At 38.7% G+C, this 13,894-nt stretch overlaps 1 protein-coding gene across 1 annotated transcript in view; it reads right to left on the bottom strand.

Annotated features, from left to right (window-relative positions):
- The window catches only part of LOC110288426 (dynein heavy chain 7, axonemal-like), a gene marked incomplete at both ends in the record, with an annotated part of 18,721 nt that overhangs the window by 4,140 nt on the left and 687 nt on the right, over positions 1-13,894 (bottom strand). The window contains 2 exons of the mRNA XM_021154780.1: positions 5,994-6,141; positions 7,438-7,546. Of these exons, the coding sequence (XP_021010439.1) occupies positions 5,994-6,141; positions 7,438-7,546 (257 nt within the window). The remainder of the gene's footprint in view (positions 1-5,993; positions 6,142-7,437; positions 7,547-13,894) is intronic.

Genomic DNA, 13,894 nt, shown 5'->3' with positions numbered 1-13,894 from the left:
TCTCTCCTCTCTCCCTGACCCCTTCCCTCCTTCTCTCCCCTTCTCCCTCCCTGCTCTCTCTCAATGTGTGCTTATGTGGCTGGGGCCTCGGGTCTTCACACTCACGTGAGGAAGATGATAATTCTATAGGCCTGAGTGAAATGAGGAATTCAGACTGAGACCCTATATCAAACTGAAACCCAAGATGTGTTCTTCTTTCTTTCCTTTTTAAATGAGGCCTAGAAATTAAAAGAAGTTGCATCTTGTCAGCCGCCCTATGATCCAGTGTCTGTGGGGTTTGACTGGGGCCCTTCTGACTGACCAGTAACCATGGCATGAGGATCTAAGCTAAGCAGATGGGTTCACTTTCCAAAGAGTCCCCCTCCACTCCCCTCATACCCTTCCCTCTCCCTCTTCCTCCTCCTCCTCTTTTTCTTCCTCTTCTTCCTCTTCCTCCTCCTCCTCTTCCTCCTTCTCTTTGTCTGTCTGTCTGTCTGTCTGTCTGTCTCCCCCCTCATCTTTCTCTGCCTGTACTCCCTTCTCAATTTCCCTTTCCATGAATCCCAAAAAAACTCTATTCTATACTAAAAGAAAATAAAAGAAAAATAGGATATTCTTTATTTTTCAAAAGTAAAAAAATATAACTATGTTGGTATTTTACTCTTTATAAAATTAAGACATTTTTAGTTCAAAATAGCACCGGCAATCCCTTTCTTTTCATGTGTGAAAGCAGAAGAGACATAATTTTAACCCATGATTATGAGGAGACAAGAAGAAAAGGCAGGCACTGAGAACCAGACAGCTTAAAATGCTTCTGTCTCTCTCTCAAAGGAGGATGGCAAGCAACTGGCCTGGTGCCTCCAGAAAGGCCCTCACCCAGAGTCAACTGGTACCAAAGGTGGCAGAAAATGAGATTATCTTGATAGCTAGTTACACAGAAAATTAGATAGCAAAAGGGAGCAACACATACCCCAAAGGAAAAAATGTTCCAAACAGGGCTCCAGAAAAACATATAAAATATGACTAGATCAATATCAAGCAAATTAATTAAATTAGTAATTAATTTCAAAGTGAGAAAATTTCAGGTCCAGGTAGTCTCACTAATGGATTCTGTCAGGGAAGAAATCCAACTAATTCTACAGAAACATCTTCAGAAAACAGAGAAAAAAGGTCACAGTCCCAATTTATTTTATGAGGCTAGTAGAGACTGGATAACAGAGCTAGAGATATGATGCAGCAGGCCCAAACATTTCACCTCTTTAAAAATCATCACAAAACAGCAAATCTCTCTCTCCTCCAGTGGAACAAGTCCAGAAGGAAAGGAAGAAGAGAGGAAGACGGAGCCTGCGACCTGCTGCTGTGAAGAAGCTGAATACCCAAAGGGTTACACATCCTCTCTGTGAACAAGGGCCTGGGAACTAGGGTGCTGGATAGGATGTCCAGAGCAAATGAGGCCCCCATCACTTTGTTAGGTATCCCAACTGCATCTGCCTGCTGCAGGAACACTATGTTCTGTAATCACCAGAGAGTATACCAGTTCCCTGAGTCATGGACTGTATGTAGTTCCTCACTGCTTCAACCATAAAAAAAGGCAGACAAGCAGAGTCCATTCTCATGAAGAGATCACCTATGCTTCAAGAAGGCATCAATACTGCTCTGACTTTGGATGAGAATAAGAAGGCTCAGCTAATATTGTTTGGACACAATGTAGCCCTACCCAGTTGTTGTCCTTCCTGCCTGTCCTGTGTTGCAATGTTACTGGGGAGGGGACTACTGCATCATCAAAGGCTGGGCAGGTGGTCCTCAGGAACACTGTTGCTTTCCCATGTTAACAGGGAAGATAAAGAACTCTGGATAGGCTGGTGAAAGCTACCTGAACCAGCTACACAGAAATGGGGAGCCAACTGTCCAAATGTGTGACTTTCCCTGCCAAACTGGAAACAGCAAAGACCAAGGAACTTGCCACCTAGGTTAAAGGTGCACTACTGAGTTTTCTGTACATAAATATAAATTTCAAATTGTCCAACAAATTTAGCAAATAAAATCCAGCAATATTATATAGACTAAGGTATGCAGTAACTGAGTGAAACTTAGGAAAGCCATTAGTGAAATGTATCATCTATGAGAGAATAAAGGAGAAAGGCCAATGGTCATCTCAGTAGAAAAAGCATTTGTCAAAAATGTAGCACCTAGTTATAATAAAACCTAGGAAAGGAAGGAAGCTCCCTCACCCCATAAAGTCAGCTTACATCTTCATTTACATAGTAAGTTTATAAATTGTAATTGTATGTCTTTTAATTTAGTGATAAGTTTGTCATAAGCAAAGTTATAATGATGTATATATTAAACAAAGGGTGATATTGTGACTTATTAATACAATGTACAATTAANTCTAGTAGCATGGACTGCCTTTTACTGTATTTCACTCAAATACTTTTTTTCCAGAATAAAACTTTTTAAATTTATTCACCTCACTGATCTTATACACATAGTTTTTATTTGCTCTACTTCCCCTTGTTCTGCAAAGATTGTCTGGAAAAATAGCTCTTATTCCTCCTGTATATTTGATGCTTTGTGTCCTTTCATGATCCACCTAAATTCTCTCCAACCTTTGATAATCACCATTGTATTGACTGAGGTAACCCAGACCCAGAAAGACAAACCCCACTTGTCCTCCCTCACCTCAGGCTCCCAGATACAGATCTTCAGCTGTGAGTGTATATCCTGGAGAAACCAGGTTAGAAACTGCTGACACCAGTTAAGTAAAAACGGACCATTGGGAGAAGAAGACCTAGAGAGGGAAATAGCAGGATACACATGTAATAAAGGGGGCACTGGAAAAGTGGGGAGAGCTTTTTAACTGGGAAGGAGAAAAGTAGGTCAGTACAAAGGGGGTACAGGAAAAACAACAGTAGGAATATTTGGAAAAGCCTGAAGGAATCATATTCTTTTACATTTGGCTAAAATTACCTATATATCTTAGATGAAGTAATGCCATTGGGCTGACAATGCTCCCTAAAAGAGCCATAGGGCATCTAACAAAAATGCCAGAACCAAGCATGAGAATCTTTCAAGTTGTTGCTCATGGGATAGACTCCCAAAGCAACATAGACTATTGATGCTGTCATCAATTGCCTCTCAGAGAGTAAAGGTAACTCCCTATTGCTGAGAACTCCACTTCAGACACAGGATTCCCAAGATCCCAGCTGGACCTGACCTGAAAGTCTCCACCTTGAGAATCAGCATTCATAATGACAGAAGCTGCCAAGGGAGGGGAATCATTAGTAGTGATGTCTGTGAACCACAACACTAACCAGCATGCCAAGATGGCCCTAAAGGTGAAATAGTGGCACTTGCATGCCTGTGGTGACCTACAGATACCTAAATGGATTTAAAGACAGCTCAGCAATAGGGAAATCATGTCTGGTACCAGAAACCGCTTCAACTGCCGAGGGCTAGTGAGGTCATGGATTCTCAAAGAAGAACCTACTGCTGCCACTGTATTAGAAAAGAATAATTACTAACTGCATTCTAAGCACTTAGCCTTATAGTTCTCACTCCCCAGACAGAGTAAGATGGACAGAGATCGTAACAGAAAACCATAACTAGTCACAATGTGAAGATCAATTGATCCTGGAGTACAGAGTACTGATAAATAGATGTACAAAACAACCCGTGCATCTAAAACTCAAGGAACACTGAGAAAAGGGGGAAAGAAAGACTGTATGAGTCAAAGGACTAGGCAGTCTGCTATGAGGTTGTATCTCCTAGAGATGACAGGAAGTTATATCCATGACACCTCAACAACATGGCTGCCTAAACAAGATTTTAACAATGACAATACCAATGGATATGCTAATATGGAAGAGAGAAATCTCACCAAAGCTCTACCCTTAGAAAAAGAACTACAGGCAACTAACAACCAAGAAGGGAGAATGTGTCTTTCCTATGGGTAAACTCCCAGTTGGTTATCTAGTATCTGTTGGCCAGCCCTGAAATCATATATACAGAATATATGTATATATATATATATATATATATATATATATATATATATATATATATATATACATACACACACACACACACATACACACACAGTAAACAGACACAGCAGGTTCTATTTAACTCCGTGTGTGTGTGTGTGTGTGTGTGTGTGTGTAAAACAATAATAATCAAGAGAAAAAAAGCCTTTCACAAATTTGAAAGAAATTGGGGTGGGAGCATGGAAGGGGTGAAGGAAAAAGACATGGGAATGGGAGACGGTGAAGGGAGGAAATGGGAAAATTATACATTTTTTAAATTGAAAAGAAAATATGTCAAGGCAGATCTAGCAAAAATACTGAGATTATAGCTGTGCTTATGTGGCTGGGGCCTCGGGTCTTCACACTCAAGTGAGGAAGATGATAATTCTATAAGCCTGATGAAATGAAGAACTCAGACTGAGACCCTATATCAAACTGAAACCCAAGATGTGTTCTTCTTTCTTTCCTTTTTAAATGAGGCCTAGAAATTAAAAGAAGTTGCATCAAGGAAGCTCTTGTCAGCCGCCCCATGCTCTGGTATCTGTGGGGTTTGACTGGGGCCCTTCTAGTCACTGCACGAGGACCAAGCTAAGCAAACAGGATCACTTTCCAAAGAGCTGGCCAGTAACTTTCCAAAGAGCTGATCATTTACTCACTAAGTGCTGCTATTTTTATGCATGTAAAATTGTTATATCTAATCCATCCAGGTAAAGGAGGAGAGGAAAGAGGAAGGAAAGAGGAGGGCTCAAAGAGTAGGAAGGAGCAAAACAAGATCCTATTTCTTGCCAGGTGTTATTGCACATGTGGACAGTACTAGCTATTACTGAGGCTGATGTAAAAATGATGCCAAGTTCTAAGCTAAATAATAAAACACTATCTTGAAATAAAAATTAAAAGAGAATTGTGTTTGTGCTTCAACAATACATTGCAATACAGCATGATGCCTTAGGTTCAACCCGAAATACCAGAAATAGGGGTGAGGAACATTTCTTCTACAAGTGTGTAACTCTGGGCTCTTTCTCCTAATGATCTGGTGTTGATTTGACACCAGCTGATCTGAGTGAGCTCATGCAAAGAAAACAATAAAAGTGATGCAAGTGCCCCAAGATGCCAATATTCTTATGGCATCAACAACAGCAAACTCAAAACCACTCTAGACTAAATGCAATGGCACATGCCTGTGTTTCCTCCAGCACTTGAGGGACACAGGCAGGACTATGAATTTGACTCTATCCAGGACTATATAGTAAGATCCTGGATGAAATCAATCAATCAATCAATCAATCAATCAATCAATCAAACAAACAAACAGAAAGCACATTCACATGCACTGTGAGAACACACACACCTCCACTTGCTCTTCGTAAGCTCTTAGTACCCACAGTTCCCCTCAAGAGGTCCAGGTAGAGAAATGGCCCATGGAAGAAATAAGTGGCCTTCTCTGACTGAGCCACTTACCACAATAGGTCATGAGTCCTATGTGTTCCATGGGTAGATGTTAGTACCCTGAGAGTCAGAATGAAGCAAGAGAGGGGCACCAAACAACCTCCACAAAGCTGTGTGAGAACAGGGCAAAGGTGGGATCATCAGAGCCTCCACCCCTCTTCATGGAGGGCTCTGAAATCCAGGCATGTTCACCCTTCCACATGAGGAGACCTTCAACATCACAAAAGTCATCATATCACCTGAACAGACAACATGGGGATGAGAGGCCACATCCTCTCACAGCCACCATGATGACAGCCAGCACTCCCACCTAATCCCTGCTCACTTGGCTGACATCACATAGTAGCACAGGCACCTTTCACTATTTAAAAGTGAGACATACTTAACCGGGGTAGACTCAAACTCTCCCATTATCTATTCTTACACTAACCTCCCCGTAACAAGGCTTGGAGGAACCCCCTAGAGATGTACGGGTGGTTTTATTTTCAGTTATTACTTCCCAGTTATTACTGAGGTAACATGCAGGTAGCTTACAGCACTCACATAATGACTTTGACAAGGGTGCTTCTGAGATTCTCTCTCTCCTTTTGTGGAGATTTGACCTTTGATCTGGAAGTTGATGGTGCAGAACGGTCATCATCAATTTGGTCCAGAAGTTTCCCTTTTCTCCGGTAGTGCTCCATGTATTGAGCTTAAATTTAAAAGGCAACAGTTGTTCATGTAAAAGGTAAGGTAAAGCATGGATGTCCTTAGGAAAGATGCTGCTGCACCATCTAGAAAAATATTCCATACTTTACATTCTCATCTCAAAGAATCCTAATGTATATTGTTTTACTACAAAAAATATTAAATGCCTACTTTAAGTCACCATGATGGAATACTCTAATTATTTTAAGAATATTGTTGAACTGTGTGGTGCTTTGATAAATGTAATAAATATTTTCAGTTACATTTGCATTAGAGTCTCTTAAAAGGATTAAAATTTAGACTATGATAAAAACAAACTTACACTATTCAAGAAAAATGTAAAAGATCCCTGGTTTCAAAGCATGCATCTAATAAGTGCTTATACATTAAAATGTTTAAAGATGTCCATATGCATCTCTGGGTGCACACCTGTGCAGAAGCTGGTCTTTGTCACCTGAAGCTCCTGGGTCAGGCTGGTTGGCTAGCCAACCAGCTAGCCAACGTCAGGAATCCCCCTATCTCATCGCAGCACTGAGCCTGTAAGGGCACACAGCCACCGCTGGCCTTTTCTGTGGATGTGGAGAGGGAACTCAGGTCCATAGTCCTCATGTTTACTGACTGAGTTATTAGCCTTTCAGGCCCGAGAATAAAGATCTTGTTTAGGTGACTAATTTGGAAACATTATCCACAACTTAGGACATTCTTAGAAAAAAAGGTTTGGAAAGGGAAGGTCCATCAACTTTTGAAGAGGGGTGGGTTCATAAGGTCCCACCCAGTGGTAGCCACCAGAAGTTACCTTTCCCAAGTTTGTGCAGGCAACCCTCAATAAATACAGAAGAAACTTGCTAGGAGGAAGGGGTTGGGGACCTGTAAGAGAGAGGGGGAAAAGAAAAGATAATAGAAGAGAAGAAAAAGAAGAGGAAGAAGAAGAAGAAGAAGAAGAAGAAGAAGAAGAAGAAGAAGAAGAAGAAGAAGAAGAAGAAGAAGAAGAAGATGTGTGTGTGTGTGTGTGTGTGTGTTTGTATGTGTGTCTGTCTATGTATGTGCTTTTACAGGTGAAATGATGAGAGAAGAAATTAGAATAAAAAAATGCTTTTTTTTTTCACAAAAAGCATTGGCTGGCTTCAAATAACTAGGAACTGGAAACAATTGTTTTATGATAGCAAATGTATAGAAGAAATTTTTCTATATGATGTATCCTGCTTGTTTTTTTTAATTTATGGTTTTATTAACTATCCATGTTTTTAGTAAAAATAAATAAATAAATAAATAAATAAATAAATAAAAATAAAGTTCTTACCAAACGACTGCTCATTTTTAACAGTATAGGGTTCTAGAATTGGGTTTTCCTGTTTGATATTTAAATGGAATGATGGCGCAGTCTGCTGCCACTGGGGCTTGGCTCCTGTCTAAAATAGAAAATTTAAGTAATGTTAGTAAATAATATAGAAAATGCTTCACACGAATATTTATAATATAATATAAATATATATACAATATAAATATAATATAAATAATATAGAAAATGCTTCACATGAGTATTTATAAGGTTGGCTCATTTTCCTAAGCACATCAGGACCTCTGGGAAGACACAACCATCAGCAGCAGATCTTCTTTTGCCTAGACATTATCAGGAAATCGTCACAAAAGCCCCGATGGTACTTGATTATGAGTGTCTACTACCTAAACTTGGAGAGTCTATTCCACACTGGCTGCTCATTTCAATGTCAGCCACTGTCTACAAGATTTCTTTCAACTTGTTTTTATCTGATGGATAGCAACATGACATTCTACATATCAATACAAACCAATGGGCTACTTGCATACATTGTGCATTATCTAACCTAGGCTAAACAAATCTCCTTGAAAACTTGTCTTGTTTATGATGAAAGCTTTAAAATCCCTGCTAGCTTTCTGAAATGTGCATTGCGTTCCTGTTCTTTGTGGTTGCCCTACTGACAGGAACAGGCTGGGATCCCTCTGCCTACCCAGCTGTAACCTAGTGCCCCATCCCCTGCATCCTCAGTAAAGGGAACAGGAATTCATCGGTTTCTTCTAAGTTGTCAAGTCCATCATCACACAGTCATTCATGATGATCTCTAGTCATCTTTTAAGTCCTGTGGTGATAGGTTGTGGCATCTCCTCTTTCATTTGGAATCTTCTTTTTCCTAGCTTTACAAAGTTTTGCTTTTGTTTGGGGGGGTTGTTTTGTTGTTGTTTTGTTTCATTTTTTTGCTTTGCTTTTTTTTGTTGTTGTTTTGTTTGTTTCTCAGATCCACCATGGATGATTTTTCAGTGACCACAGATCCACCAGGGATGATTTTTCAGTGTCCATTCCCTTTGGTTGCTCTCTCTTCTTTCCTAGCCTCCTTGGGGTCTTACTTGTCGAAATGCAGTTGGGTTTAACCACAGCCTTCTTTCTACTTTGTCATTGACTGCTCTCTGACCTTTCCAAGTGCTTAGTCAACACATTCTGGACTATTATCTTCCTAATTTCGTTTTGTTTTTAAATTTCCTTCTCAACTTTTCATTCCTTTGTAATTCAAAAGCTGTTTGCTTAATCACAATGATTTCTATAATTTGCTAAGATTTTCTAATGGTTTTATTCATTTCTGTTTCACTGTGGCAAGAAAAAAAATATTCCACATAACTTCATGCTTAAAAAAGAAATAAATCTGGTCTTTACTGAAACTCTATTTAAAATTAAATCCCAGAAATTACAGGAAGGTAATATGATGGTATTGAATTCAGGATAATTATGGAAGAGAATAAAGATCTTCAGCCAGGAAGCAGATCTGAGCTCAGGAGAAAGCTGGACTCCAAGGGGTGCTGACATACACTAAAGAATCACAGGAGGAACAAGCCCCAGCCAGTGACAGCTAGAACAACTAATTTTAGAGATTACCAGATGGCGAAAGGCAAATGTAAGATTATTATTAACAGAAACCAATACCGCTCACCATCATCAGGACACAGCACGCCCACCTCAGTGAGTCCTGGATACCCCAACACACCCAAAAAGCAAGATTTGGATTTAAAATCATATCTCATGATGCAGGTAGAGGATTTTAAGAAGGAAATAACTCACATAAAGAAATACAGAACACAGCTAAACAGGTAGAAGGCCTTAAAAGAGGAAGCACAAAAATCCCTTAAAGAATTACAAGAAAACACTGCTAAAAAAAAAAGTAGAAACCCTTAAAGAAGAAACACAAAAATCCCTTAAATAATTACAGGAAAACACAACCAAACAGGTGATGGAATTGAACAAAATCATCCAAAATCTAAAAAGGGAAGTAGAAACAATAAAGAAAATCCAAAGGGAGACAATTCTGGAGATAGAAATGCTAGGAAAGAAATCGGGAATCAGAGACGCAAGCATCAGCAACAGAATACAAGAGATAGAAGAGAGAATCTCAGGTTCAGAAGTTTCCATAGAGAATATGGACACAACAATCAAAGAAAATGCAAAATCCAAAAGGATCCTAACTCAAAAAATCCAGGAAATCCAGGACACAATGAGAAGGCCAAACCAACAGATAATAGATTGAGAATTAAGATTTTCAACTTAAAGGGCCAGCAAATATTTTCAACAAAATTATAGAAGTAAACTTCCCTAACCTAAAGAAAGAGATGCCCACGAACATATAAGAAGCCACAAAACTCCAAATAGACTGGACCAGAAAAGAAATTCCTCCCGACACATAATAATCAGAACAACAAATGCACTAAATAAAGAGAGAATATTAAAAGCAGTAAGGGTAAAGGTCAAGTAACATATAAACAGGCCTATCAGAATTACACCAGACTTTTCATTAGAGACTATGAAAGCCAGAAGATCCTAGACAGATGTTATACAGACCCTAAGAGAACACTAAATCCTGCCCAGGGAACTATAACCAGCAAAACTCTCAATTACCATAGAAGGAAAACCAAAGTATGTCATGACAAAACCAAATTCACACACTATCTTTCTACAAATCCAACCCTTCAAAGGGATGCTCAGAGCATACATACAACACAAGGACGGAAACTACACCCTAGACAAAGCAAGAAAGTAATCCTTTAACAAACCTAAAAGAAGACAGCCCCAAGACAGAATCCCAACTTTAACAACAAAAATAACAGGAAGCAACAATTACTTTTCTCTAATATCTCTTAATATCAATGGACTCAATTCCCAAATAAAAAGACATAGACTAACAGACTGGCTACACAAACAGGACCCAACAGTTTGCTGCTTACAGAAACCTACCTCAGGGAAAAAGAGACATACTACCTCAGAGTGAAAGGCTGGAAAACAAGTTTCCAAGCATATGATCTGAAGAAAGAAGTTGGAATAGCCATTCTAATATCAAATAAAATTGACTTCCAACCCAAAGTTATCAAAAAAGACAAGGTGGGGCACTTCATACTCATGAAAGGTAAAATATACCAAGATGAACTCTCAATTCTGAATATCTATGCTCCAAATGCAAGGGCAGCCACATTCATTAAAGAAACTTTAGTAAAGCTCAAAGCACACATTGCACTTCACACAATAATAGTGGGAGACTTCAACACCCAAATCTCACCAATGGACAGATCCTGAAAACAGAAACTAAACAGAGGCACATGGAAACAAACAGAAGTTATGAAACAAATGGATTTAACAGATATCTACAGAACATTTTATCCTAAAACAAAAGGGTATACCTTCTTCTCAACACTGCATGATATCTCCTCCAAAATTGACCGTATAATCAGTCACAAAACTGGGCTTAGTAGATACAAAGATATTGAAATGATCCCATACATTCTATCAGATCAATACAGACTAAGGCTGATCTGCAAAACAACTTAAATAATACAAAGCCAACATTCACATGGAAACTGAACAACTCTCTACACAATGATTCCTTGGTCAAGGAAGAAATAAAGAAAGAAATTAAAGACTTTTTAGAGTTTAATGAAAATGAAGCCAAAATATATCCAAACTTATGGCACACAATGAAAAGATTCCTAAGAGGAAAACTCATAGCCCTGAGTGCCTCCAAAAAGAAACTACAGAAAGCATACACTAGCAGCTTGACAGCACACCTAAAAGCTCTAAAACAAAAGGAAGAAAATTCACCCCAGAGGAGTAGACTGCAGGAAATAATCAAACTTAGGGATGAAATCAACCAAGTGGAAACAAAAAGAACTATTCAAAGAATCAACCAATCAAGGAGCTGGTTCTTTGAGAAAATCAACAAGATAGATAAACCCTTAGACAGACTCACTAGAGGGCACTGGGACAAGATCCTAAAAACAAAATCAGAAATGAAAAAGGAGACATAACTACANAACCTGAGGAAATCCAAAACATCATCAGATCCTACCACAATAGGCTATACTTCACAAAACAGGAAAACATGAATGAAATTTCCTAGAGAGATACCTGGAACCAAAGTTAAATCAGGATCAGATTAATGATCTTAAAAGTCCCATTTCCTCTAAAGAAATAGAAGCAGTCATTAATACTCTCCCAACCAAAAAAAAAAGCTCAGGAACAGATGCGTTTAGTGTAGAGTTTTATCAGACCTTCAACAAAGACCTAATTTCAACTCTCCTCAAACTATTCCACAAAATAGAAACAAAAGGTTCTCTACCCAATTCATTCTATGAAGCCACAATTACTCTGATACCTAAACCACACAAAGAACCAACAAAGAAAGAGAACTTCAGACCAATTTCCCTTATGAATATCGATCCAAAAAAAACAATAAAATTCCTGCAAACTGAATCTAAGAACACATCAAAAGGAACATCTATCATGATCAAGTTGGCTTCACCCCAGGGATGCAGGGATGGGTTAATATTAAGAAATCCATCAGTGTAATCTACTATATAAACAAACTCAAAGACATAAATCACATGATCATCTCATCATATTCTGAGAAAGCATTTGACAATATCCAACACCCCTTCATGATAAAAGTCAAGGAAAGATCAGGAATTCAAGACCCATACATAAACATAATAAAAGCAATCTACAGCAAACCAGTAGCCAACATCAAACTAAATGGAGAGAAGCTGAAAGCAATCCCACTAAAATCAGGGACTAGACAAGGCTGCCCACTTTCTCCCTACCTATTCAATATAGTACTTGAAGTTTAAGCTAGAGCAATTCGACAACAAAAGGAGATCAAGGGGATACAAAATGGAAAGGAAGAACTCAAAATATCACTATTTGCACATGATATGATAGTATAGTATATATAAGTGACCTCCAAAATTCCACCAGAGAACTGCTAAACCTGATAAACAGCTTCATTGCAGTAGCTGGATATAAAATTGCCTCAAACAAATCAGTGGCCTTTCTCTACACAAAGGATAAACAGGATCAGAAAGAAATTAGGGAGACAACACCCTCCACTATAGTAACAAATAATATAAAATATCTTGACATGACTCTAACTAAGGAAGTGAAAGATCAGTATGATAAAAACTTGAAGTCTCTGAAGAAAGAAACAGAGAAGATCTCAGAAGAAGGAAAGCTCTCCCATGCTCATGGATTGGCAGGATTGATACAGTCAAAATGGCTATCCTGCCAAGAGAAATCTACAAATTCAATGCAATCTCCATCAAAATTCCAACTTAATTCTTTATACAGAGTTAGAAAGGGCAATTTGCAAATTCATCTGGAATAACAAAAAACCTAGGATAGCAAAAAACTATTCTCAGCAATAAAAGAACCTTTGATGGAATCATCATGCCTGACCTCAAGCTGTACTACAGAGCAATTGTGCTTTAAAAAAAACAAAGAACAACAACAACACCAAAAACTGCATAGTACTGGTACAATGACAGACAGGTAGATCAATGGAATAGAATTGAAAACCCAGAAATGAACCCACACACCTATGGTCACTTGATCTTTGATAATGGAGTTAAAACCATCCAGTGGAAAAAAGACAGCATTTTCAACAAACTGTGCTGGCACAACTGGAGATTTTCATGTAAAAGAATGAGAATTGATCCATTCTTATCTCCTTGTACATAGCTCAAGTCTAAGCATATCAAAGAACTCCACATAAAACCAGAGACACTGAAATTTATAGGGGAGAAAGTGGGGAAAAGCCTTGAAGATATTGGCACAGGGGAAAAATTCCTGAACATAATAGTAATGGTTTGTGCTGTAAGATCAAGAATTGACAAATGGGACCTCATAAAATTGCAAAGCTTCTATAAGGCAAAAGATACTATCAATAAGACCAAAAGGCCACCAACAGAGTGGGAAAGGGATTTTACCAATCCTAAATTGGATAGGGGACTAATATCCAATATATACAAAGAGCTCCAGAAGCTTGACTCCAGAAATTCAAATAACCCCATTAAAAATGGGGTACAGAGCTAAACAAAGAATTCTCAACTGAGGAATACAAAAGGGCTGAGAAGAACCTGAAAAAAATGTTCAACATCCACCTTACACCAGTCAGAATGACTAAGATCAAAAATTCAGGTGACAGCAGATGCTGGCAAGGATGTGGAGAAAGAGGAACACTCCTCCATTGCTAGTGGGATTGCAAGCTTGTACAACCTCTCTGGAAATCACTCTGGTGGTTCCTCAGAAAATTGGAAATAGTACTACCGGAGGATCCCGCAATACCTCTCCTGGGCATATATCCAGAAGATGTCCCAACTGGTAAGAAGGACACATGCTCCACTATGTTCTGTATCAGAAAAGAATCCAGTCAGATGACAAAACCAGAGATTTGGTATTTTGTTTTAAGTTT

This window comes from Mus caroli, unplaced genomic scaffold (assembly GCF_900094665.2).
Source record: "Mus caroli unplaced genomic scaffold, CAROLI_EIJ_v1.1 scaffold_16913_1, whole genome shotgun sequence".
Taxonomy (NCBI): Eukaryota; Metazoa; Chordata; class Mammalia; order Rodentia; family Muridae; genus Mus; species Mus caroli.
The sequence above is the reverse complement of the archived record's forward strand: the minus strand, read 5'-3'. Positions and strand labels throughout refer to the sequence as shown.